Genomic DNA, 27,143 nt, shown 5'->3' with positions numbered 1-27,143 from the left:
CTTTCCAAGTGTCATCCAAGTTTGTCTAAAGGTTTGGGTCAAAAATTCTCCCGTTATTTTCATACTAGGATTAACACAAAGTGTTGTTGTTTAAATGATGTTTACAAACAACAACCCGGCTAATTTATCAAAAGCCGGAACTAAAAGTCAATTCCATTCTTCCACACAAAATACCGACATATTTTAGATTGGAATAATTGATGTATTCGGTGATACACTACAAGGTTAAAAAATACTGATACGTGCAACACGGATCGAAGAAACTATGAAGAGAGCGGTTACAATAACTCATTGCACAAAACACACAAGTTTTTTTCTTATCACAGAAAGAAATTAAAATTACATGTAGAAATTAATGTAAGTTAATACAGGCTTCGTACACCATTCAATGCTTTGTTTTGAAACAGCATTATATCATAAACTTTAACGGTAAATACTGACAAGTTATGACGATAAAAAGGAGCTTTAAACACGGTTTGGAACAACGGCAATACTTTACAACACAGAAAACATCTTAAAACAACTATTTTATGGGGTACCGTTATTAAGCGTGGCCGGTCAGGTAAATGTTAAAAAGCTGTTACGTTTTTGTAGCTGCACCGCAAGACATGAAAGGAATGAGCCATAAAAGAGTGTGCGAAGTTTTAAACGTCCTCAGATTGTGTACAACAAATTTAAAAAATGATTAATTTGAAATGCTATGACGTATCCGCTCATTATATTATAGTTCAGTTGGCAAATGGTAAGTAAGAAGGGAAGTTTTGCACGGAGAGCTATACAAACGACCAACAGAAAAAAATACTTCAAGCAGCATTGACAAAAAGGTTTGGAATGGACAATTAATCTTAACTAAGCGCAGGATAAACCGAAAGTTTTGTGTCAAAGTATAAATTAAATGTTGGTCTTAAAACAATTTAAAATAAAATGCACAAAAATATTTAGGAATCGTTTGCAATCTAAAAAGGCGCCTGATTGAAGAACATCGCCTTCAAGTTCTGCTGGAAGAATGAAGGTGAACAGCAACCCACAGAAGTTTAAGCAAGTAAAGTGCACCAGACGAACGTTAAAACAACACCAAGATATGTTGAAGATGACTTGAATGGGCGCATTCGAAAACCGCAAGTAAAATATTGTTACGTCACAAAGATAATGCCAGTTTCACTATGTCGTTTCGGGAATGTATACAGTGGCTACAGGATAGTAACACAGTTCTATTACACGGAGAAGAATGGCAGCGAGTGACATAAATAGAAGGTGAATTATAGGTGGCAGTGTGGTTACAGAAATATGTCAAATAGCCGTTATTAGTTGTGTGCAAACTACAAAAGTGATAGAACACGACCGGAAAGCGCTAATATTGACGAAATTGGTTTTACGATGGTGGCAATCAAGCGCATTTCGAAACATTTTAACCCAGCAAGAAGAAAATACTTTTTTTTAAATAAATACTTTTAGTAGCATGTGATAATACGGATATGCTGCTTGCAGCGAAAAAGCCAAAGCTTCTCAAATACGACTGACAGCAATTGCCACGCCCCTCTACACATCAGCAGTAACACGCTACGATTACGTAATAAGCAGTGACGTCAGTCGCTCTCCATTTCGTCATCGGATTCTCTCATTGTAATATTGTTGCCAAGCGGTCCGATCGTGACCGATGCAGTTGCTTCCTCAACCTGTGACGAAATTAGGTTTAAAGGTAAACGTTGCTGCACACAAAAATTAATAAACGAGAGTGCAAGGAATTTAAAGTTTTCAATGAAAGCCGGCGCCAATTTAAAGACAAAAGCAAGATTTATTAATAAAAGTGTCCTACTTATTTCCGTTTACTTCCATTGACCTCTCGACAAATCATATAAGAAAATGCCACCAGCGTTATCCTATATAGAGTCTTTGCCCACCCACCGTCAAACGTTTATGAACGCTCTCAAAATCCTTGGTCCTGATATCAGTGACGCCTTGAAGTTCAAAGTCCTGGTAAAGCTTTTTAAATATCTTAATGAGCGTTTTTAATTGGTGGAGATGAAGCTGAAGTTCCGAACGCTCGTTCAACCAATCAGCGATCAGCTTGCTGCTCGAGTTGTACCAGCTCTGCAAATAAAGATGAAAACATGATGCCTAATGTTTTGCAGCGAATCTTGTATCTGTAACTTTCTTATTCAAGGACTTCCTTATTGTGCATAAAGTTTAATAGCTTTGTTCGTTCTGATAGATTGCAGTTTGTTCTGATTTGATAAAGGTTTCGGTTCAAGAGTTTATATTTATTTTTTAATTTACTGAAGAAATTTTTTAAGAGAAAAATGTAACCATTCAGCCGTTTGAATAACTGTTGAAACGTACAGAAGTCGAATGAATCCCCTTCTTTAAAATTCTTATTAGTACAACATATATAACTTACACTAAACACTTGCTCCACAAACATCTCATCGTTTATTTTGTCACGAAGAACATCTTGGTTACAGCGAGTAAAGCTGGTGTAATTGCTGGCAAGTTCCATGCCCGGTTTCTGTCAAAGAAACATTGTTGGGAGAGGTTTTCCTTTGATGAAATCGGATTACAACGTAGCTTAACCCGGATTATCGTTTGAACGAAGGGATTTCCCACGTAAACAAGGAACGCAGCAAACAAACAAGCCTAGCAGCATGATCGATTTGGCATTTGTGGGTCGACTCGTTACACGGAAATTCGGGCACAAAACGAAAAAGAGTAAACATCAGGGAAACACAACGTTACACAGCTCACCGTGAGACCGAATAAAGAAACGGTGAAAGATCCCTCGTCGTAACGAGATAATTTCTGCAGAACTCCCTGCAACACTTTGTCGAACTGAGAAGATATAGTTGACAGGTTATGAACATATAAGTCATTTTACTGATTTCAAAACACCAAATTTAAAAAAAGGACAACCTAGTTATTTTGTATACTAGCAACAAGAAATATACAACATGGTATCACGGTTATACTTGTAACAAAACTTACGCGTTCTACAAGCTGCGTCTCGATCTGCCGAAACGCATCGTCCAAGACTTGCTCTACCTCCACGTGGTACAAGTGGTGTGTGCCAGATGCGTCAAGGCCCGAAGCGCAAATCTTCTCCGATTGTTTTCTGTATGTTTATAAAGATCAGCTGATTTTTTGCTGTGTTGTTTCGTTGTGATGGCGAATTTGAGGCAAACGCTTATAAATAATCAACAATTTTCACAAGCGTGGCTAAAATGAGTGAGTGACCCTGTTATTTATTTTCATTGACTTGATTATGTACCTTAATACTCGTTCGATTCGAATCCGAAAAAATGGAGGAAACTTTGTGGAAACAATTTTTGTAGCAATGGAAAAAATCGTGTTTTTCACAGAATACATGGGCCCGGAAACAGTGCTGTTTGGGGCAAATCGATTCAGAGCATAAGTTTACTTTATTAATTTCCTTCCAACAGATTGGAGCAGCTCATGTGCACATCTTACATAATAGTGTGGATCTTATACACGAGTACGTCCAATTTGTACATAGCAGACTGACCTGCACTCCAGCGCTACGTTGATAAGAGCGCAGAGTTGATGGGTGACCACGAAATCCATCGACACCCGGCATGCGTTGAGTATGGTCGTGAAACGCTGGATGGTTCTGCGTAAAAAAACAAGCTTTAATGTACCGATAGGACCTATACCTATTTAACATAGTTTTCCATAGTTGTTTTGTTGAGATTGCAATTTTTAATGTTACGGTTTATAGAACGGGTAATCCTCTAAAAGGCAGTGGTTTTATCAACACAATTTGAATAAATAGCCCGTTTCATATAACGAGTGATTTTTTAAAACCTTTGTAGGAAACGTAGTGCTGTGCTACTCGGAATGCGACGAAATCTAACAAGCAAGATCAGTCGACGTTATATAATTAGGACATAAACGCATTTTTCACCTTGTAACAACACTTTGAATCATGTCGGATGCCATGAGTTTGAGTCGATGTTCAATATGGCACGCGAATACATCGTCAGGCCAGTGCAGTTCCACCACAAACGATTGCAGAGCGTCGAGTTTCCAAAGAACGTCGTTCGCCACGTTTATTGGGTTTGTCCTGGAAAGAAACAAAAGCTGGAACTCATAAGTTCATGGGATTCATTGATTTTATTTCTTGGAAAGTGTTGTAAAAAATTTCCCAGCCGATTTCTTTACAAAAAAAGGTATCAGTTTGAGAGCTGCAGACAGGTTGTACACACTACGTGTTTCGACCTGTAAGGTCCTCATCAGTGTAGCTGCTCGAAATAGTGCGTACACCTGTTTGCAGTTCTCATTGACCATTATGGCTATTTTGCACATGATTTGAGTGAATGCCGAGCGGACAGCACTATCGGATTCCAAACAGTCGCTTGGCCATAGTGCTCCACGCTCCACTTTATTTCACAATTTTCTGTCATTTGTGTTAAAATTGTTTTGCATTTTAAGTCCTACGGGTCAACCATCAATATTCCCAATATTAGAAACTGCATACGTGCTGGCGTCCCACGCCTCTTTGCCAAATCCACGATGGATCGATTGAGCGATGGACGATTCCATAAGGTCCACGTATCTGATCACCAGAGGCGCAAAAGTGTCCCTGAGATGAGAATGAAACTTTCCGCTTTTCAGATTTCCTGAACATTAACGACAACATTGAGGGTGTGAAACATGAGGATTCTTGGAAGTTATTGTCCCCGTTTCTGTGGTTTTGACTTTCAGTAAAATATAAGTAAAATTAAGTTTTTTGATAAACAGGTGAACTAAAAAAGGCTGATACTTTTTTCCGGGGTCAGAAAAAATATATATATACACGAAAAAACAATTTTGGTTAATCGGTCACGGCGCTTGACTAAGATCGGGATTTCTGCCCAGGACAACCAGGCTTCGAATCCCGGGGTGGTGAAAAAAAAACTTGACCATATCAGCTACATATTTCGAATCGAGTCCAAACATTCAGTCGTACCGTCGCTATTGAGATAATCGTTGAGTAACTGGAAAAGTGGAAAACTGTTCCATGTGTCTGGAGCTTGCTTCTCCAACGCTGCGTCCATGTCCACAGCAAACAGCGACCAAAAAATTTCCGAGTGTTCGTTCATAAGGTCGCTGAACCAAGCGAACGCCTGAAGCGGGTCAGCATTGTTTAACGATAAGCAAATTTCGCGTTTGTTTTGAAATATTTTGACTTAGGGCATTCTAGCAGCCTGATTGTTGATCAGATTAAAGGATATAAAAGCACTGGATTTTTGAGATAATGCTAAGGTAATGATTTTTTTGCAGTTACAAACTTTATGGTAATTTGATTACAAAAAACATTCCTCACTAAAAAGTGTTTTTGCTTTTCATGTAGCATCGATCATACACATATATTTATATTCGCTTTGCTTGAAAAAGCTGTCTATCCTAAGCAAGCAATGCAAGCCTGCTCTTTGGTCATATGAACCACCACCACCCATGCTTGGCAATAAACATTATATATGCAAGCAAATGCTAATATATAGGGTTGACAGCAGACAGACTAAAGCAGAGGTATCAAACCTATTTTGCACCACGGACCAGTTCAATATAAGTAGTATTTTCATTGGCAATCAAGATACAGCAGATAAACACAGCATAACTAAATAAAAAATCGACGTTAACTTCTATCTATACAGACTGGTTACAAATGCCTTGGGGTTTCAGTGGTTTATGAATCTTGCAGCAAAGCACACATACTTCCATTAGGGGCCACCCATTAAATGTATAGATCATCAGGCCTCAACTTGGCTAAGTTAGCAAACCTTATCAAACACATATTATTTTTAACCATTTTCTATGTAGACTATAGCCATTTAACAATTCATAAAAGCCAAAAGGTGGTCTGAAGCTGACAGCACACCCAATCTTACCATGCAAAACTTTGACAATACGGACAACATTTACCATAAGCCCAAGCAAACCCCACCCTGCATGCCGTACAACACAAGGCCGAATAGAAAATCATGGTCTTACCTCTTTTCCCTGATTGTACATGAAAACACAATCGGCGAGTGATTAATAATCTACACATGTACTGACAGAGTGGAAATCATTTTTTGTTATTATCTGTGCGGCATTCTGCCGTTGGATCATCAGTAATATTCATGCCACGGACACAGAATCATTACAATTATACCAGATATGTTGAAGTTGATTATTTTAATGTGACACAGCAATTCAAATTGTGACCAACAGTAAGGAAAGGCAAAGAAGTCATATTTTGTTTGATTTTTCAATTTTTTAGTATTTTCAAGTTTGAGGTCATAATGTTAAGTTTTTTGCTCAAGTTTCTTTGGATAACTACTTTCCTTTCCCAACTGTTGGCCTTCTTCTGGCTTTAATTACATGTTACATTAATTTCATGTAATTAAAAAAAAAAAAAAGAACATGAAAAAAAAAAGAACTTTAATTACATGTTACAATAATTTCATGTAAGTTGAAAAAAGAACATGACAGACTGGGGACGACAAACACATTACACACCTCATAGTGGTGTTCCTCATTTTGTTGCAGGACATCCATGCACAGTTCAGCCAAATGAATGATGATCTCCAGTCGTTTTGTGGCATCCTGGTCCATGCTTTCTGCACATGGAATGAATACAGACTCACAAGATTGCTATAGTGTTTTTGTTATCATTGCACATAAAAATTTATTCAATGAAAAACTAAATTTTAAATTCTGTGGGTGCACATCACAGTTTTATAACTTCAAATGCACAACAATTTGAAACAAAAACACCAGTTCCTAAAAAAAGGTAGTACAAATATGTTGATTTGCACAGACATACGAACACACAAAAAACACAAGCATGCAATATTTTACAGTAATATTGCACATTGCTCCTATTCATTTGCAAACAATAAAAAGCAATCATTAAAAGTGTGAGGGTAACATACATGGGCATCCACAGAGTGCGCAAAGTGGGGTATTTGTGTGTGGGTAAAACAACATGGACAGATACTAAAACATAAAAAACATAGAAAATCATTTTTCTCCTTCATTGAATTTTCTGCAGATGCCCATGGTAACATATGTACTACACTACATATGCACTAATATATGAGAACATGTAGTGAGGCAAACAACACAAATACATACTGTTATTTTGACTCTCATTTGCTTTGGGTTGAGTTTTTTTAGCAGAAGCTTGCAACAAAATAAACAAGTGGTAAAGGCTGTTACAATCCAGCAAATCCAATTACTGGTCACAAATATTGCAGCACAGTACAGAAATTATTACCAGCCACTAAGAAAATGTACAGAAATAGTACCAAGATTTTGTAAAAATGTTTGAACACAGCAGCATTTCCTACCTTCAACCTTTGCATACTCAGATACGCGAGTGTAGTTGACAAGGGCAGCTTCTTGGAGACATTTTTTAATCACTGCTCTGACATCTTCGGCTGGTACTGGAGTCACTATGTCCTTCATCATAACCTTCAAACACAATGAAATATTATTCCCCATTCGGTGGAACCTAATTTGTTTTCCTGTATTCTATTCTAAAACAAAATGCAGTTTTATGGACTGTAAGTAGGTGTACTGCAAAAAAAATGGATCAAATTAACCAAGGTATTCAGGCAGGCTGTCGATCATTCACTGTACCTCAAACAGTATTTCTGTCAAAAGTTTAAACAGCAATCATGGCAGACAGCTCTATTTGAATAAGTAGTTGTAGAACTGATGATGCTTAAAAACCATCTACTCAGCTCTCTGGTGACTATACAATCACCGTCATAGGTTGGGCACCAAACTAGGTGCAACCTTACGGAGAAAACAAGGTGGAAACACTATGGCCAAGCAAAGCTCAACCAATAGTGCCGTCAGGCCCCGTATTATTGGCTCCACATTGCTCATAATATTTTTTATATTTAGATTGGATTCTGAATGAACTTTGGGAATTTTGTTTCTATAAGGCTAAGTTTAAAGTTTTTTTACAATGATTTTATCAATACAACAGACCGTACAATATGTTAAGTTTCAACCTTCGCTCAAAAATGTAGACAAAACATCTTACTCTTTCCAGGAGTGAAAGAGTAGCTTTCAGCGCTCCCTGTGGCCGACCAAATGGAAAACAATAGCGGAAATGAGTGATCTGATGCATCAGGTGGCTGCGCAGGCGATCCTGGATTTTATCAAATCGTTGCTTTTCATCAAGAGTTACTGTTCCAATACCATCGGGTCTTCACAAAAAAATATATAATTTTATAACATAAAAAATAAGATTTCATTCGATTTTCCAAAATATTATTTACAAAATTGCAAAAGAAATAGCCTTTGTTTGAATGACATAAACCAAAATCAAAACATTAATACTGTGCACTAAAAAATAAAATAGTATTACTCAACTTTTATGACATAAATTTTATTAAAAATTACAAGTATGTACGTTTCTTTTTAGTGGTTCACACCAGATAACATTGTAGTAAACAATCTTTTTTTTTATTGTTTGAAGTTAAATTGCCTGAAGTCTACCTGTTTCCATAGATGTGACTCGCACAAAATGCAAAACTGTAATGAAGAAGAGTCGGATCAATCATGAGACCTTGCTGGGCTCTCTCCAATAAATCTTAAGTGAATTAACAAGAATAAGTAAGTTTGGTGTGTAAATAATCACTGGTTTAAAAACAAACTTTTCCCCAACTAAGTTTTAAGAAAACACATGAATTTAGTAGTGCGCATTTTCATAAATAATCATAATTTAAAATATAATTTAGGTTTATTTTTAAACAGTGTGTAAATTGTCAAGATAACTCATTATTAGGTTGCATTGCATATATTTTTTGTCAGACCTTCATGATAACTAAGTTAAGCAAGGTTCTTGTATTTATGTAACCTTACCTGCCAGGTAGCATAGATGGCGATGACACCCTCTTACTCCGTATCGAGCACAATATTCATCCAAAACAAACACTTGTCCTGGAGAAAACCAACCCTAAAAAATTCCAGAAACAATTTTGATTAGACGGACACAGTTTAGCTAGCACCCAAGCAAGACATATTGTTTACAAAGAGTGTTTCTGTTTATCAATACACATATTAGGTGGCGTTGGTAGACATCATTCAGTCAATACAATAGAAAAACTAGCCAACAAAAATCCATTTGCCACGATTTGTTTCAAAGCCATGCAATATTCAAGAGACAGTCAACGTATTTATTGGCCTTTCTGTCACTCACCAAGCAGGAGTAGCAGTCGTTAAGTCTGTGATCCAATGTGAGACGTTGCAACAGCTCAAATAAACTGGAATGGTCATACTTGCACGGATCAGCTGATATAAAGTCATCCATGCCATGTTTTCTGGCACGGTCAGCATCTGCATGAAAAAATTGAAACATCAATAATAAAATATGTATGTTGTCCATCATAAAAAATTCTCATACTTTAAAAAAAAATTTAGACCATTTAAAATTGGGCTTTTGTTTGATAACTGTACTCACAGAATTGTGATATTGGGGCATCTAGCTGGCCATGCTTTCCTGCACTTAATTTCTGCACTTGCGTTGGCGGAACAGGTTTGTGAGATTGCCCAGTTGCTCGATACATCGCCTGAACCCACAGAATGCGATCTTGTTCATCATCACTGTAAAAAAAAAAAGTTACTTTGCATAAATTTATGTAAACAAGCCTGGTGCAAGATAGAAGGTCAGTTATTTGGAAACATTATAAAACATAATGAAACAATCCTTTATTGAAATATAAACCACTGCACCACATATTTCATGCAACAACACATTAAATATTACTTGTAAGTTGTTTACCTGGCAAACATCACCGAGTCTCCTTCCTTGACAGCATTAAAAAAAGCTCTGCCACCTTCATGGTCAAGATCGGGAACTGTGTAATCCACTGTAAATCCATCAAGCTGCATCATTTCGTTCGGCTCAGTCTTCCGCTCTTGGTATGAGCACATTGCAAAGTTGTACTGGCTAACCTGAGATGGTTATCATGATTAAGATCAGTATTTCTAAAACTTTGTTTCCTAAACCACCCCAAGTTGAAAATGCTAATCACCCGCATCCCGAATGTTCAATTTGACCTCTTGGGTCGCATAACAGCTATGACAACTGAATGCAATAGTTTCCATTTTTGTGGCACTCCACAATCACCTATTTATTATTGCAACCTCAGGTGGCATTAGTGTGAGCTTTGCGAACCACAGTTTTAGATGAACCTTATGCTTTAAAAAAAGAAGGTAGCAAAAAAAGCTTTTTGAACTTGGAATCCAGTATTCTTATTTTTAAGAAAAATGTACATTAGAACACTATGGAATATATTTTGAAGTCAGGTGACCGTTAGTTCAATAAAAAAGGGTTTTTAAAAGATAATTACATTAACAAGCAGTTTATCAAAGTGTGCATTGGTTTATAAGATTACAAGTAAAAATCAATAAAACGCACTTGAACCAATATGAAGTATCTTCTCTTCCACTTCTTCCACACAGTACGGCCCTGAGCCCACAGGTATCCACAATGCTTCATGTTCAAGGGACGATCCATCCGAATTGTTAATTTAATGCGAATCTATGAAAAGGTGAGTGTTATAAACAAGTCATTTTATTTTTGATCAAACATTTTTTCACACATACTGGAATTGTATTTTTTTTTACTTGGTGAAAATGAATCAACATAGTATTAAAAAGTACATGACATAACCACTGGCAAATTAGCAGCATATTTTAGCAAGCAGTTTATGCACACAAGGCTTTATCGCTGCAAACCACTTTAACGCTATAGTGTGGTATATAGTTACAAACAAGCTCATCCTCTTACAGTCAAAAGGCATAAATTATATATTAGAGGTGGTGGATACATTGAAATACAAGCACAGGAACCCACACAACACCTGTTGGTCAGGACTGTTTTTTGGTACTTGCATATGATACCAATCTGGTGTTTTAGGACTGTTTGGTGTTGGATGTATGACCACCTGAAAACAGATTATTATTGTTATGTAAAGGTGATTTTGGTTATAATCATGTTTGTTTTAAAATGTAACCAGCACTGTTACATTTACTCATTCTATAAAAGTGCCTCAATAAAAATGTGTACTGTGTTTTTAAAACTACCTTGCCCAATTCTTTATCGTCAATCGACAACATTCCAGTGCTTTCAGTAAAAAGTTTTACTTTTACTTGGGGCAGAGGGTGTGTGGTGGTGAAATCTCCCTGAGTATCCCAACTATAATAAAAACAAACATGAAATACTGTTGGGTTCAGTTCAGCAATCCCTGACGCTCAAGGCTTGCATACAAGGGTATTTTCATGGCAACCAGCGCAAGCCAATTCATTAAAAAAATAATATTACAATATTGTTTAATAGAATTAAAACCATGAAATTGATGTAAGCACAAAAATGTTGGCATGCGAAATCATTAACATTATAATGACATGATTTGTTAATTTGCACAGAAAAAAGGGATTAATAGACTGCCAACCCCTGATATATTGCATTTATATCACACAAAATATGTATCGGATTTCATAAAATAAACAAACGCAAATATCATAATTGATCGATACATATTAAAAAGGACATACACTGGTTTTGAGGCCTCAGCATGATCTGTTTGTAATTTGTCACTTCCATCTGCTTCCATGGTGCAATAAACGACTTTGTTGGGGGAGAGCGACTTGAGTCCCTGCACTTCTATCACCACCACCTTAAGCCAAGTTTCAAAAATCAATTGGAATTGAACAACAGTTGCAAGATAAAATGTTGGTTGCAAGCATAAGGTTTTATTTAATGCTTAACATTCACTGCAGCGAGCATGGAGCGATCAAGTAATGTTTAGTTCCTCAAAAATCAATCAAGTGACCATCACAAAATAAAACAACAGATTGTCAGTAAGAAAAGGTTTTATTCCAACCTCCAATGTAAACTGGAGAGTTACGTCTGCTTTGGATAATGAAACTTCTTCCTCATTTGAATCTAATATGGACATGGGTGAAGCTTGGATGCGGCGAAACCCTCGCAGTGGATAAGATCGTTCATTACTACCCCTTGACACCGGTAATGACTCCAAGTTGGCCATTAACAAGTTCACCTAACATGAAAATATATTACGTGCATTGTATGTTTTTTTAAGTAATGAGAGCTGTTTGAGTGTTCACCATTAGACTTTACAACACTTTAAGGTAACCATTTTCATTTTCCAAATTAATAATAATTATCGAAATGTAACACTAATTGTAAGTTGTGTTGTGTTTAATATATAGTAGGCTTCAAAATTTGTACAGACTATTGCATACTATCAAACCACTGTACACCATAAAGACAAAAAGTTTAGAATTAATTCAAAGCTACATAAGATTGGTAAATGTCTCACTTTACAGCGAAAATGCAATCCATTGAAATTAAAAATTTATGAAACAAGCACTGGCATTGTTTCAAGTAGCCCTAATTTAATTTTGGGAAGGTTGCATTAAAGTTTAATACTAACAAAGTTATGTGGCTGAAACCCTAGCAGATTCATCAGAGGTATTACATTAAAACAACAACAAATACCGTCACTTTTTATGTAATATCATTGTTTTAAACCAGTGAACCGGTGACATTCAACAAAATACTCTAAAAATCATCAACGTTTTTACCAAAAGAAATGCGTTAGAAATATTTGCATTGCTTTGTATGGTTTCATTATGGTTTATTGTTTAGAAAGGTTGGGAACCACAGGTTTAAGCTAAATATGGAAACATTGCATGGTGAAATAGGGTTCATGCAACATCCAATCAACTCTTCTTATTCTTTCATTCACTTATTCACCCATCAGAAATTAACCTCTTTCCTGACCCAAATGCAGTTTGGTTTGAACACAAACTATGATATAATATGGCTGTATTGCGAGAAGGCTGGCCGTGACTATAATCTTCATTATTACACCGTTGGCAATAGCTACCAACAAGCACATGTCGTTGCTTCGGTAAAAAACAATAAAGATCAAACTGCTGTGCCTCGTGTTTTGTTGGCACATCGAGAAATATTGAAAATCTGCGGCAGCGCTAAAATGTGACGAAACAAAACAAACTAACGTCAAATTACCTGCGACCGCAGTTCCTCAATGTATTGACTTTGAAGGTGGCTCTCATTCTCACTGCTGCGCCGAAAGAATTTCGGAAAGCGCTTTTGGCTTTCAATTTTATCTGCTGCATGCATTCGACCGTCAAGCTCACGTCGGATGGCTGCGGCTTGTTCATCCGAACTGTCCAACTTAAAGAACAATCATTTAGTTACTATTTGCAAAAGTTTGGGGGGGGGCGTTTGCAGTGACGTGACTACAACAAAAATGTTACGTGCATCTTTTCAGTTACTTTTCTTAAATCAGCGGGATTGCATTTATTTGCACTTTTTTCTCCAATAATTTGGGTGCAATGTGCTTTAATATATGCTGAGAAAACACTGCAAATTGTTGACCAAAGCATATCCTACAATGACTAAACATCAGCTATAAGAGTTTTTGTACCTGACATGCATTATACAAAAGTTGGTGCTCGAATTTCTTGATGCCAAGAATATTCTGAAACATTTCATACAACTGCTCCTTGCTCAATATCAACTCAGAAGCAGCAGACGCAGGTAGACGGTTGCCAGGGCGACGGCTGTCCTCATCGCCACGGTAAATGGCATCAAATTTGGCCATCCATGATGATAAAACCTACATCCAATTCAAGAACTTAGTCACAATACATACACTTGAATGTTCGGGGAATTAACTTTTTAAGTAAAAACTCTTGTGTCTTTGGTTTGTTAACATGTGGAAGTATGTAAATTTTATTGACAAACACACTAAACAAATTAGTCCAATAAAAATTGCCAGAATGATTCATTTTTGATGGAAGTTTGATGAAAAGTTAAATTTATTAAATTAGTGTTAAATTTAAGGATTTCTGATTTGTATGTGTATTTTTACCTTTTAAATCAATTTAACTTGAACAAACAACATGTTTTGAATTACATAAAGGCTGACTAAATGTAGCCGTAACTAAAAAATACTCTTTGGTAATTTAATTAATACATTTCATGTTTGCCTGTCATTACTTAACTACATCGTCAGTGCTAAATGAAGAGTAACTACCATTAAGCCCCATGAACATTCTTTAAATCTTAGTGACCTATAACGATTTGGATTTGAAAGAGCAATAGTACAGCCAATAAACATGCTCTCATTGTAATATGGTTTTATGGCCTCTTACGGTTTCCTTGCTGAGTCCATCAATCTCTGGTAGCCCTTTTACTCTTTTCTCAATGTTGTTTTTAAAGACCTCCCGAAAATCGTTGGCAGAACATCCACCACTATGCACCATGCGCATGACTCTGTCGCTTTTCAGAAAAACCTTCACAAATAAAATTTCATAATTACATATCTTTAACACTGTTAGCATAAACCATTCACAGGCACGGCAGTGTTTAGCCTTAAACTATTCATATTGCAATTAATATAACACATAATTTTATAACAGCAAAGCTATTTATAAATCAATGCCACAAATAGCTGCCATGGTCATAATGTATATTTTTATTAAATGTGTCAAGGACATTAGACAAATTATGGTATAGGTGGAGCATTCTATGTAGTACACAACAGCAATTAACGTAATGGCTTACACTGACTCTCGAGTACCTCAGTACCAAAACAGCTGTAACAAAACACTTCATAGAGGGAGAGGGTTGCAATGTTCTGTGAACTGTGACAACCTTACCTCAAAATAACTGGAAACAGCATTGCAGAAAGCCTCATCTGCCACTATTTGTGTTTCTCCATTAAGAAAAGCTCCAAAGCGGTCCTTTATTGTCTGAAGCTGCTGTTTGTTCACCTGATAATCATGTGCATTTTAACCCAGGACATTCTTAATTTGTTTGGTTGTCTAATAAAACACCACATTTTTTATAATTATTTATTTAAAAGAGCATTTTTGAAATACTGATTGTGGTTGTAGATGAAAGGCCAGATTTGATATAAAGTTAAAAAAACATCAAGGTTTTCTTTGAAAATAAAATGAAATCAAGATACAGGTAGATGTAATTTAGACATGATTATGATATGGTATAGATTTTCTCATGACTTGACTTAATGGCCTTCCTGAGAATTGTCAGCACTTAAACAATGAATTATTTACAAAGCAACAGAGGTAAACTAATGCATAGACCAATTGTAGCTTATCACCACTCAAATTTCCCCCATGGCTCCCAATGGAATTATACCCACTTTCAGTGCACTATTGATTGTGGCAAAAAGAATCAATAAGTCAGTTAGTTTGTATGTGTCTGTCATGTAGCCAAGGTCAAACAGTCTTTTACTGTACAGTATATCAAACAAGCAAGTGTAAAAGGATGTGTCATCACTTTCTGCAAATATAGTTGTGGAAAAAAAAATATTTATTGATCTGCTCTGTAAATAATGACATCTGTCCAATCACTTATATACAAAGAATACACAGGTCATTAAACAATTTACTGCCATGTTATTTCTGTAGTATATCCTAAACACAGAAGAAAAAAACAAGTTCACCAAAAACAATTCTTGAAAATTAAGTTAATTATTGTGAAACATGCAGTATACTATAAGGAAACAACGCATACCTTGGTTTGCCTCCGAGCCATGTCTGTGGGTTGCTTGGCATTAAATGGGTAGGCAATGCAACGGAGTATAAACACATAAAGCTGTAGTCTCATCTTTCTTTGCTCTTCCTCTTGTTGCCTTGCCTTTGCCTCAGCATCTTCACTTGTTACAGATGGCGAAGGTGACAATCGAACAGATGACTGGCTGCTGCCCTACAAATCAACACCAAATGTATCTATTACATAATTTTGTCAATCTTACTATCGGTAAAAACAAAGCAATTAAAAAAGATGTTAAAGCTTAAAACAAAAGGATAAGAAAATACATAAGATTGTGGCAGTCCACTATAAATCAATGTCATTGATAGGCACACAGTTCAAACACAATCACACGCATGTTAAAAGTCATGCAATGATTGTAGACCAAAAAATTATGAACACTCCAACATGTTTGTTTATCAAAAAAATACCCCAAACTTTGTAAATGATAAACCAACAGATCTTGAAAAAAAATTACCTGGTTTGAGGTGACTGAGTACGAATCAGTCTTGCTTGGAGAGCGTGTGGAGTTTTTTTGAGTGGTGATGACAAGAGTGGAAACCTCCTCCTCTACATTGTCAACATCAGATTCTTCATCACTCGATGATGGGCAGATCATTGTGGGTTTCCACTGAATTAACCACAAACAGCAAGAATGACCTAACACCTGTTAGTAGATTAAGCAAAAACAAATAGTTTGTTTCTTAATGAATGTAGACACTGTGTAAAAATTTGCTGTATTTTTTTAAATGTATATTTGTGAGATTGAGTCTACCATTAAATAATAGTGCATTTGTGCTTGTGCAAACAACTATCAATGTTAGATAAAACAAAACTGGTTGCATACGGAGGATATATCCACTGCGAAGTTTTACCGGTAAATTGTGCATAATATTAAAAAATAACCAATAGGCTACATAAACATATGAAAATCATTTACTTGATCATGTAACTAACAGTCTTAAAAAAAATGACACAAATTATGAACCTTTCACTCTGGCATTTGTGTACTTGCACTGTGCAAGTTGCACATACCAATAATCTTGCATGGTCACTTTTGGCAAACAGATGTAATATGCAATAACTTCAATTTTTGCATAAACAAGAACTCCTTTCTACTAATTACATGATGTTTGTCCTCAAATTTTATAAGTTCCTGCGAAGGAAAGCCGACCTGTACAGTTGTTCTTATAAAATGCCATATAAAGTAACATCACAATCTTACTGCTGTTCGCGCAGCTGAGGTTGGGATCGAGTTCGACTGTCGAGCTCTTTTTCTTTGAAGCGACTAATCAATATTCGATCTCGTTTAATCCAGACGTCATTAACGACCCAACCGCTTTTATCGCACTCTCAATTTGTAATAGTCCTTTCACATAACATGTGTTTTACATTTTGTGGCAATTGTTAGCATCCACAGTAGGTAATTAACATTCGCCGGTGTTTTCAGCAACAACAAACATTTCACTAAATCGTAGTAGGTTGCTCATGCGTGTCAATTGACGTAACTTCAGTTTCTGGATCCTGAAAAGTGCATCACTTTATATTAGTAATCTGCTTTATCCAGTAGGTTATTATCGTATATAACAAAGAAGATTTTTTTGTGAAACGCAAAATTAACCGGCTAGTAAAGTAAATCACTTGTGTATGCATCTATTTTTATTTGACATGCATGACTGATTCTGATATAGAGTCATTTCATTTTCCAGGTGGTGTTCGTCTGTCAGTGTGTTTAAAGCTAGACAACAAAAAACCCGTCACAACAATCAACTCCAGGTTTTAACTTGAAATTGTGACACAAAAGCTCTAAAATCACAACGATTTAAAAAATGGGAGCTATCCACAATGCCTAATTAGTAAAAATATGAATTGCAGTGAAGCAATTACACGATAATTGTGTAGTCAGTGAATGACATGTCGAATTGGACATACAAATATTGCATGTATGTTATGTACACATACATTACGCAAAAAAGGAAATTTCATGAAGGTATAAAACCGATGTACGCATGAACGCGCTGAGCAAATATACAGAAGTCATATACAATGTTCTGTCTGTTACACATTTTTTAATTGATTTCGTGTTTGTTCAAATTTTATTTTTAAATACATAAAAGACAAACTTGGAGTTTGTGCCAACTTACAGAAATTGTCTGAAAGTGTTGCTAAAAGCAGAGCTGACCACACAACAAACATTGGTACAAACGTGAAGGTGTCGTAATAGTTCATAACGAGTACGGAAGCGCGTAATAGGATATATTGCAAGGGATAGTTTGTAATTTAAAGGTATATTTTTCTCATTACAACTCTGAAATTTCCAACTCATTGCTGCGGTGTATTTGTCACACATGACAATGCAAAATATGACATAGCAAAACAGCAAATGTGCTGATAGACCGTGAGTGGTGAAAGTATGTTGACTGAGGCAACTTGTGGCAAGTTTCACAGTGCTCGTGTCAGAATGACATACAATTTCATGGCATAAATTTAAGGCGAACGAGTGGATGACAGGACATGTGTAAACGTATATAACCAGAAACTTATAAGCTGCAAAATAAAAAGCCTGATTCAAGTTACTACATAGTCTACAAGGAATAGTTCTGTGGGGTAAGTGCAACAAGAATTATGATTTTTCTTGTAAATCGGTCTTTGACAATGCATTAACATTTAGATAAATCGGTCTTCGTGACAACGCATTAACATTTAGATGGTGATTCGGTTTAATCACGAAACTGTCACAGCAAAAGTCACTTACAATTCCTATCCATGGCATTCTTCCAGAAAACATTGAAAAATAATAATAGTCGATAAATATGGGAGAACAACTGCGTAAACTGGGCATGCGAGCAATGGAGTTCTTGCCTGAAGATTGCAAGGAAGATGCAATGCGAATTCTTGAACATCGTAAAACGGCGTATGATGAAAAGGGATTGTCCTCAGAGTTGGAGGGTTACCAATTGCCACCGGGGTTTGAAGTGGAGCCGACGAAGTTCGCTTACGATGAATTAGAATTAAATAGTGGAGATATATTGATAGCAACCTACCCCAAAACAGGTAATATGTTGCATACAGCCCTAGACCGTATATGTGGAGTACATTTTGGCATGCTTCGAACGACGTTAAAAGTGCTGATGGACTTCTTTTTGGTTTACCGGAAAACAAGGTGCATCAATTTTTTTTAGGAACGACTTGGGCGCTTGCGATAATCCAACAAATTTTACACGGCAAAAATGCTGAGGACTTGGAAAAATATTCGACTTTACGCTTGTTCTTCAGCTACTTAGCATTTGGTCCAGGTATGATTTTACACCTGTAATATTATTGTGACCTACAGATAAAAACATTTTTTTATAGGTTTTAAATATGATATTTGGAAGAAGCTCAACTTCCCGCAACAGGTTTTCGGAACTCATCTACCAGCTCCTCTCGTTAATTTAAAGAAATACAAAGAGAGAGGAGTTAAGGTAATTCGACCATAAAAAAACGTTCACTGTTTATGTTCTTTAAAAGATACCAAGACTTTCGACTTACAAGTGTTATAATAATGTACTTTAAATTCCGCAGTTGGGATACATGTATGGTAAAGGTTTATTTCCCCATTTCGATTGTGTAGTTTGAAAGCACCTCAAGCAACAACTGTTTTAATGTGGTCCCGTAGTTCACAGCACAGAAACCAACATGGATTATTTTAAGTGCAGGTGATTCATATAATAAGAAATCCCAAGGATCAAATGGTGTCCTGGAGGAACTTTATCACATCCTTTCCCTTTACGAAGATGGATCATTGGAAACATCTTATGCCGGAAAATGAAAAGGACTTCTACGACATGTATATTGCGGGTACACACTTGTCGTCCGGAAATAAACGCAATAACAAATGCATAAAGTTGAACACACTTTGTCCCATAGGAAAACAGCTTTGTTTTGCCAAGGAGAGGGAAGGATATTTAGAACATACCAAAGAATGGTATCAATACAAGGGTGATACAAACTTCCTTTTCCTTGTGTTTGAGGACATGAAAAAGGTATATTTCCCAATTCATAGAAAGACAACAAAATTTTCCATTGCCAAATATGCATAAAAATGACAGCAAACTACAGGTAACAAGCAGATCTAATGTGTGCATATAGAACCCTGAGAAAGAAATAAGAAAGATCGTCAATTTTATCGGGTATTCTTTGGCGGACGATCAGCTCCAAGAGATCGTCGAGAAAACGTCGTTTAGAGCCATGAAGGAAAAACAAGGAAAAAGTGGATTGGACTCTAACAAGGGATTTACAATGTTCAGAAAAGGTTGGCGTGCAGAAAAAAACTGACAAATATGTATAAAAACGTTTATTGCCAAAATTTCCAGGACAAATCGGAGAATGGAGAAATCATCTCACTGTTGCCCAATCGGAGTTAATTGACAGAAAAGTCGAAGAAATTCTTGGCGATACAAACATACAGTTTGTTTACGAATGAAAACATGCAATAAATGCCATCGACAATACATTCACACCGATTTGTGTGGTATATTGTACTACAACACGCCAAATGCAGCACGACATATTTTAATTTACTCAAAACGTGACATGTGAAAAAAATGAAAATGTGTGGAGAGAATGAACATATTACATTAGGCCCGCAGGGAAATTCTTCACATAATTGCTGGCGCTGGCTCAAAAAATAGGAAGTTTTGCTTCAAAAATCAGCAACGCAATGTTTCAGAGTTTTGCCAGCACAGGTAATTCCGGCTTGTCATAATAATTGAAAACAACTATCCTGTTGCAGCGCGACTATTTGGAAATTCTTCTGTCAAAAGCAGCGTAAGGGTTAGCGTTACGTCACAAACGATTCGGTTGATTGGGCCGAATAATTGTTTTCAGTCTTAACCTAGTTTAGAAGGTTCGTTACATCACTGATAAATTATTTTGTTTAAAGAAGCTGTTTCTGTTTATTTGTACAGGAAAACAGAAGGCCTTCGCGAAAGAAGGCGAGGGTTACTTGAACTGCCTCAGGGAATGGTACGAATACAAGGACGATAAAAACTTCTATTTCGTCGTGTTTGAGGAAATGAAAAAGGTAGTTGTCTCGCAAATATTACAGAAATTCAAAAATATTAAAACTTATAAGCGCTACAACTTATAAACTATAAATCGCCTTATACTGTAAATTACTTTCATCGAAATCCCTTGACTTTAAAATAATAACTGCAAAAAAATTATGTTTTACAACCGAATTTACACGGGTCATGAAATTGTATCAAGACACTATGCGTGTATTACTAAACCCTGGAAGCTCGCTTATCCCCTGCACGAACTTAGATTATGAGGTACTGCGAAGCCGAATGACTGAGTGCCGAAAATAACACAAGGTGCACAGTACCTCGGCAGTGATGTGTCTGCAGATTGTCGGGCTGCTGGCACAAGTCTTACAAACAGCAATAGCTGTCGCAACTGTTTACAGCCTACTTGTGCAATACAAAAACATTAGGACGTGGCGACGAAGTGCACAAATAGATTTAATATGAGATTCATTGTTTGATCTACAGTCCGCTGAAAAACGCCCAGACAGAACAATTTCTTAAAAGGGACTTCTTAACAATGGACTTCTTAAAAAAAGGAGTGTCGCATACGTTCCGCTTCAGGTAGAGACGCGCACGAACGGTTTAGTATGATTTGAAGTTCATTTTTGGCACTAGTTTGCAGCACTGCGCGTCTGGACGAAAACAGAGATATGTATGTAGGTATTTGTACCGCATTTCCAAATGTAGACGTAAGAAATACTTGGTCAGGACACATTTTGTCCATCAAACAATCAAGACTTAGCTAGATCAGGCGCTTAATTAATCAAGCATAAGAACAAACGCTTTAAGAAGTGCTTACGACGCATTCTTCAACATAATACACGCAAAGGTAGGACAAGTGCTCGGAGAGAACTATTAATATATACTGTACATGTTAAAAGTCTCTTTTTGTAAAGGTAAAATCTAATTTGAAAAGCAGCTGTTGATCATATAGGCCTAGGCAAAGAACGTTGAAATCTTAAAGTAAGCTTTAGTGCAACATGGGTGAACAAATTAAACAAATGGGAATGCCAGCATTGAAGTTTCTACCCGAAGAATGCATACCCGAGGCAATGGAAGTACTGGAGCACCGTAAGGTGACGTTTGATGTAACTGGTCGGGCCTCGGTTATGCAAGGTTACAATTTGCAACCATGCTTTGAAGAAGAAGCTGCAACGTACGCTTACAACAATGTGAGTTTAAAGAAAGGGGACATTTTGATTGCATCATACCCGAAAACAGGTAAGAATGCGATTGGATTCCCAACATAACATAATGAGCTGAAGCTTTAAAGGCCCTTAAATGTTTATCACATGGTCGCTACTCAATCATGTAACTTCTAACTTCGGTACTATAGTTAGTTAATCATTGCCCATACTGCAAACAAAATGTTTCAGTGACCCTTTACTGTTTATGCCAACAGCTAAATTTGATGTGTAAGTATAACATTTACTATCTTAGGAACAACATGGCTTCTAAATGTCGTGCAACACATTTTGTACTGTAAGAATCCCGAAGATTTGGAAAAATATTCGGCTCTCCGTAATTTTGTGTTTTACTTCGAATTCGGACCAGGTAAATTTTCTGGATTATCGCATGTTAACATTTTTTTCGTCAGACACTTTTTCATATCTATTTTAGCTTCGAAATACAAAATTTGGGAAAAGCTTTCCTTTCCGCAGCAAGTTTTCGCGACACACCTTCCAGCTCCGCTTGTGAATTTAAAGAAATACAGAGAAAATGGAGCTAAGGTAGGCTTTTCCAGGGAACTAATAAAAACTTGGTAAATTTTCAATATGTTCAATACTTATTGTTAATATTAAGGCGGATCCAAAACCATGACATTGCGAAAGAATTAACTTTTGATGCGATATATTCTTTTCCCTAATTATAGGTTATTTGTACAATAAGAAATCCCAAGGACCAAATGGTATCTTGGCGAAAGTTTATAATGGCCCACCCCCATTCGAAGATGGATCATTGGAAGGATCTGATGCCTGAGAACGAGAAGGAGTTCTATGACTCGTATATTGCAGGTGAGGGTTCCTTCAAGTATAGTGATGCGTTGCGCCGGATCCGGGTACACGGACCCGGCCGGATATTGACCAATTTTCAATACCCGGACCCGGCCGAATAACCCCCTTTATTTCACCGGATAGTTGGGAAAGCATTTTTGCCCTAAAAACGGACAAACATTTCGCAAATTACTCGTTTTTGGGACCCAGTCTGTGACACTTGCCGACTTCCGATTTTTCTGTAGTTTGTTATTAGGTTTTTCATGACGTGTTATACTATATTAATAAATCCCAATGTTTATTTGTTTCACTAATAATAAGCATAGAATTCTGTTTGGCAATCAAACATTTTTGTCATGCCTATAAAATACACGTATCGGTGTTAACAAACTGCCGGATCCAAATTATCCGGCCGGATTTAATTGATAACTATCCGGATCCGGCCGGGCCGTATAATGTGGAACTGGGAACATCACTATTCAAGTATAACTGTAGCCGGACTAGTTATTTTTATGGTGGTGCTTTTTGTGGTGCCTTATAACGTTACCAGTAGCTGACGACATATCCTATACAAAAACGAGAGCTTGATAAGAGTCAAGTAGTGTTCATTGAAGCATTATCGTTTTGTCCTTACCCGTTACAAGATCGGTAATTTATTTCGAGGCTACCAATGACGATGGCCAAGACAACCTTAAAGCCCAAAGTACTAAGATAATAATTAAACACAACTATCCTGTTGCAGCGCGACTATTTAAAAATTCTTGTGTCTAAAGCGTAACGAACGGGTTAGCGTGACGTCACAAACCATTCGGTTGATTGGGCCAAATAATTGGTTTCAGTCCTAAGCTAATTCAGAAGGTTCGTTACATCACTGATAAATTATTTTGTTTAAAGAAACTGTTCATATTTATATGTACAGGAAAACAGAAGGCCTTCGCGAAAGACGGCGAGGGTTACTTGAACTGCCTCAGGGAATGGTACGAATACAAGGACGATAAAAACTTCTATTTCGTCGTGTTTGAGGAAATGAAAAAGGTAGTTGTCTCGCAAATATTACAGAAATTCAAAAATATTAAAACTTATTAAAACTTAAAAATATTCAAACTTGTAAGCTCTACAACTTATAAACTATATATCGCCTTGTTGTAAAATACTTTCATCGAACGCACTTGACTTTATAATAATAACTGCAAGAAATTATGTCGTATAACCGAAATTTATGGGACACCCTTCACGAAATTGGATCAAGACGCTTTGCGTGAATTACTAAACCCTGGAAGCTCGCTTATCCCCTGCACGAACTTAGATTGTGAGGTACTGCGAAGCCGAGCGACTGAGTGCCAAAAATAAGACAAGGTGCATAGTACCTCCGCAGTGAAGTGTCTGCAGATTGTCGGGCTGCTGGCACAAGTCTTACAAACAGCAATAGCCGTCGCAACTGTTTACAGCCTACTTGTGCAATACAAAAACATTAGGACGTCGCGACGAAGTGCACAAATAGATTCGGCGCACAGTTGCAAAAAACAGGCAGTTTAACAACGCCAAACACAACCGATAAACGTGCAATTTGCGAAAAGATTATGCCAAAACACAATCGCCATAATTACTTCACATAATTGTTTAAGAGTTACCGAGCTCCCCCGACGAGATGAAATTGGCGCAAACAGTAAAATAAGATGTGACATAAACGCGGTCACGTAATAAAGTTATGCTGTAAAAGGACAAACTAGATCTGTACATTTATTGTATGGACGTTTGGCTGTTGTATAAAACCACACCAATACCAGTTTTAATGCAAATTACAGGATCCCAAAAAGGAAATCAAGAAGTTAGCGGAATTTATCGGACATCCGTTGACTGACGAAGAATTGAACAACGTCGTCGAGAAGACTTCGTTTCAGACTATGAAAGACAACCAAGGCAAAAAAGGATATGATTCTAAAACTGGCTTTACAATGTTTAGAAAAGGTATGTGACGTAAATAATTCCCAGTTCGCGTTTGTGAGAATTTATCGTGCGCCTACTCCCCACTTAGTTAAATAACTTGCTGGATATGACGTCGCACACTACTGTGGTGGTTTTTGTGCCCATTCTGACAACGCTACGGTACTGTGTTTTGTAATTTGATTTAGGCTATAAAAACATTGTTTAAACCGTTCTCCAACACGAATACTCATTAAACAAATGCATTCATTTGGGGAAGTTTTCTTTAAAGTGATTTGGAAACGAGTAAAGACTGAAATAAACCGTGGTGCGGCCAACCGGTTTAGCCAGCCTCGATTAGTGGCCCATTGCAGCTTTGTAACTTCAGTATATCGTGTTTACGATTTAGGTGAAATCGGGGAGTGGAGAAACCATTTGACTGTGGCACAATCGGAACTTGTTGACAGAAAAGTTGAGGAACTTTTTAAGGACACTGATCTCAAATTTATGTACAAATAAGGAACAACTTGAAGCCGTGCACAATGTAAATACAAAACTAACAAACTAACTTAGTACATAAAAGAATAGAAATCATCGCCAAAACTCTTTTTGAAAACGTCTGGTGCGCATGCACCACAGGTATAGAAGAAACGTGTATATTATTTTCGGACCGTTTCACTCAATGTTTCGTTCCTAAAACTTAAACCTAGATTTTTGTGGTTCTTGTAATTTAAAATCCTAATTGCTTTCATAAAGACTTCAAAAATTCACCAAACTCTGTTAAATTTTTATTTGGCTTAATGTTATTGTGCGATTTATTCCCGATTAAACGGGGCGATATTTGTCTGTTGCGTTGCGCAAACGTTACAAATCGTTTTGGCAGCAGTAAGCACAAATATGATTTTAGGAAATCTCTGCTACATGTACGTTGCCGCACATCAACCGGGATTTTAACCTGTGTAAATTCTTTTTGTCTGTCACTATAAGAATTCTAATGATTTTGTTCTACCTCTGTTCTTCCTGACCCCTTTACAATTTTATGATCTTTTTTTGAATTAATTTGCTTTAGCATTTATGCGCGTGCTCGTTTTGGTTGCAAGAATGACGACGCATGCAAATTGTTTGACTACTTTCAATTAATTTCAGCTTGGCACAGAGGGGTTTTAGGCGCCGGAAAGGTACATGGGTGAAACAGCACTCTGATATACGGTGTAGCTTTGAAAACCCGTCGTACAAATAACTGACTAGACAGGTTTCTCGGAAACACTAAATATAAGACAAAGTTAGTGCAATTAAACAGAAAAACTCAGATTTGTCACCTGCAACACTCAGTGGCCGTGGATTGGATTAGGGGCCGGGGCTACCAATTTTTCTTGACAGAATGTTTCAAATAATTTTTAATTGGCTATCGCTTGGTGATAATTAAAAATATGCCCAGTATCGAAAGCGGAACACAAAGACTGACTTTCGTGACCCTGGAAAAATGTAGTGTAATATGGACGAAACAATTAAAGCTTGTCTACAGGGCAAAGAACGCAGTCCCTGAAGTTCTGGACTATACGAAAACGTTTGTTTCAAGTCTGACGCAACGGTATAGAATATCGGTAAAAATCGACCCAATTGAACATGGTGAAGACATCCTTATGATTTAAACAACGAAAAAGCACTTCAACATTTGTTTTCAACTTTATTGAGTTTATTTGGGTTTGAGTTAAATGACGGAAGGGTCGTAGATATTTCTGGCGATCCGAACATACAGTTCATTTACTAATAATATGTACGTTGAATGCCTTCCAGCGTATATTCAATGGTTGGCATCTTACTGTAACAAGACACGCTAAATGCAACATGGCATACACAAAATATGTCAACATTACTCAAATCGTGAGCAGAGAATGAAAGTCATACTTCGTACCACGGAAACTGCATATCTTTCCTTACAGGTCACATCAAATGTATGTTTTAGTCAAAAAAGGAATCCACAAAACGTCAAATTGTCGTTAATTGTTTTCTTATCGTTTGGTTCTCATATGTTTTTTGCTCGAAAGCCTTAACAAACGTTTTGAACCCTTCACAATTTCGTTTGTATTCCATGGAACCTACTTTGGGTATATCTAACTTATACATTTCATAATCGCCATCTTTAAAAGGTTTATCACCGAGCTAGTTTAAGTAAAGGGAGATTTAATAACTCGCCTGACGTTTGTTTAAGATGTGTGATTTGATCAGCAAGTCCAGTGAAATCTACGGACTCGTAACCATTCGACCTTGTAGAAAAAGGTGTAGCACAAATGTTCAGCACCGTGAAGGGTGACACGTGATATGCACGAACAGTATTAAATGGTTTAAAGTACTTCCGGACTCCAGGTAACATTGCGAGTCTGAGCGGCAACAAAGATCTCTGTGTAGGTATTATGTATTTCCGTAAATAGTTTACTGTGGACAGGAAGAGCATAGGGAACATTTTAATTCTTTATAAACAAGCAAGTTTATGCGACAAGATTAGGCGCATGATTAATCAAGCATAAGAACTGCCAAGACAGCAAT

At 36.8% G+C, this 27,143-nt stretch overlaps 3 protein-coding genes across 3 annotated transcripts; 2 read left to right on the top strand and 1 right to left on the bottom strand.

Moving 5' to 3' along the window:
* Positions 1–197: 197 nt before the first annotated feature.
* LOC145904892 (calcium-dependent secretion activator 1-like) lies at positions 198–16,271 on the bottom strand. Its single transcript, XM_082992405.1, has 28 exons — positions 16,089–16,271; positions 15,593–15,784; positions 14,713–14,826; positions 14,206–14,346; positions 13,476–13,667; positions 13,055–13,222; positions 11,883–12,059; positions 11,554–11,675; positions 11,083–11,194; positions 10,860–10,943; positions 10,415–10,537; positions 9,776–9,948; positions 9,455–9,597; positions 9,194–9,330; positions 8,857–8,950; positions 8,491–8,584; positions 8,033–8,198; positions 7,329–7,452; positions 6,496–6,596; positions 4,961–5,117; positions 4,490–4,631; positions 3,917–4,075; positions 3,518–3,622; positions 2,980–3,106; positions 2,743–2,826; positions 2,399–2,506; positions 1,906–2,091; positions 198–1,676 (listed from the first exon to the last, which is right to left on the bottom strand). Exons 1-28 carry the CDS (start codon positions 16,227–16,229, stop codon positions 1,587–1,589), a joined length of 3,756 nt encoding a protein of 1,251 aa, XP_082848531.1. The 5' UTR covers positions 16,230–16,271; the 3' UTR covers positions 198–1,586.
* Positions 16,272–18,423: 2,152 nt separating this feature from the next.
* On the top strand, positions 18,424–20,075 carry LOC145890169 (sulfotransferase 1B1-like). The gene is made up of 7 exons (XM_082981203.1): positions 18,424–18,664; positions 18,793–18,906; positions 18,965–19,074; positions 19,309–19,450; positions 19,520–19,635; positions 19,742–19,904; positions 19,966–20,075. The coding sequence occupies exons 1-7, from the start codon at positions 18,424–18,426 to the stop codon at positions 20,073–20,075; spliced, it is 996 nt and encodes a 331-aa protein (XP_082837329.1).
* Positions 20,076–21,659: 1,584 nt separating this feature from the next.
* LOC145890157 (sulfotransferase 1C3-like) lies at positions 21,660–25,115 on the top strand. Its single transcript, XM_082981193.1, has 7 exons — positions 21,660–21,900; positions 22,120–22,233; positions 22,300–22,409; positions 22,553–22,694; positions 23,593–23,708; positions 24,479–24,641; positions 25,006–25,115. The coding sequence occupies exons 1-7, from the start codon at positions 21,660–21,662 to the stop codon at positions 25,113–25,115; spliced, it is 996 nt and encodes a 331-aa protein (XP_082837319.1).
* The last annotated feature ends 2,028 nt before the right edge of the window (positions 25,116–27,143 follow it).

Source organism: Ascidia mentula, chromosome 1, assembly GCF_947561715.1.
Source record: "Ascidia mentula chromosome 1, kaAscMent1.1, whole genome shotgun sequence".
In the NCBI taxonomy this organism is placed as follows: Eukaryota; Metazoa; Chordata; class Ascidiacea; order Phlebobranchia; family Ascidiidae; genus Ascidia; species Ascidia mentula.
Note: the sequence above shows the minus strand (reverse complement) of the source record. Positions and strands in the feature narration are given on the sequence as shown.

Excerpts from the sequence above, each read along its gene's own strand:
- LOC145904892 (XM_082992405.1), bottom strand. The coding sequence starts at position 16,229 with ATGATCTGCCCATCATCGAGTGATGAAGAATCTGATGTTGACAATGTA. Across the intron at positions 11,676-11,882 it reads CTCTCCAGTTTACATTGGAG|GTGGTGGTGATAGAAGTGCA; the intron begins GTTGGAATAAAA and ends ACTTGGCTTAAG. Across the intron at positions 10,944-11,082 it reads ACGATAAAGAATTGGGCAAG|GTGGTCATACATCCAACACC; the intron begins GTAGTTTTAAAA and ends ATCTGTTTTCAG.
- LOC145890169 (XM_082981203.1), top strand. The coding sequence starts at position 18,424 with ATGGGAGAACAACTGCGTAAACTGGGCATGCGAGCAATGGAGTTCTTG. Across the intron at positions 19,636-19,741 it reads TGTTTGAGGACATGAAAAAG|AACCCTGAGAAAGAAATAAG; the intron begins GTATATTTCCCA and ends GTGTGCATATAG. Across the intron at positions 19,905-19,965 it reads ATTTACAATGTTCAGAAAAG|GACAAATCGGAGAATGGAGA; the intron begins GTTGGCGTGCAG and ends CAAAATTTCCAG.
- LOC145890157 (XM_082981193.1), top strand. The coding sequence starts at position 21,660 with ATGGGTGAACAAATTAAACAAATGGGAATGCCAGCATTGAAGTTTCTA. Across the intron at positions 22,234-22,299 it reads TTACTTCGAATTCGGACCAG|CTTCGAAATACAAAATTTGG; the intron begins GTAAATTTTCTG and ends TATCTATTTTAG. Across the intron at positions 22,695-23,592 it reads CTATGACTCGTATATTGCAG|GAAAACAGAAGGCCTTCGCG; the intron begins GTGAGGGTTCCT and ends TTATATGTACAG.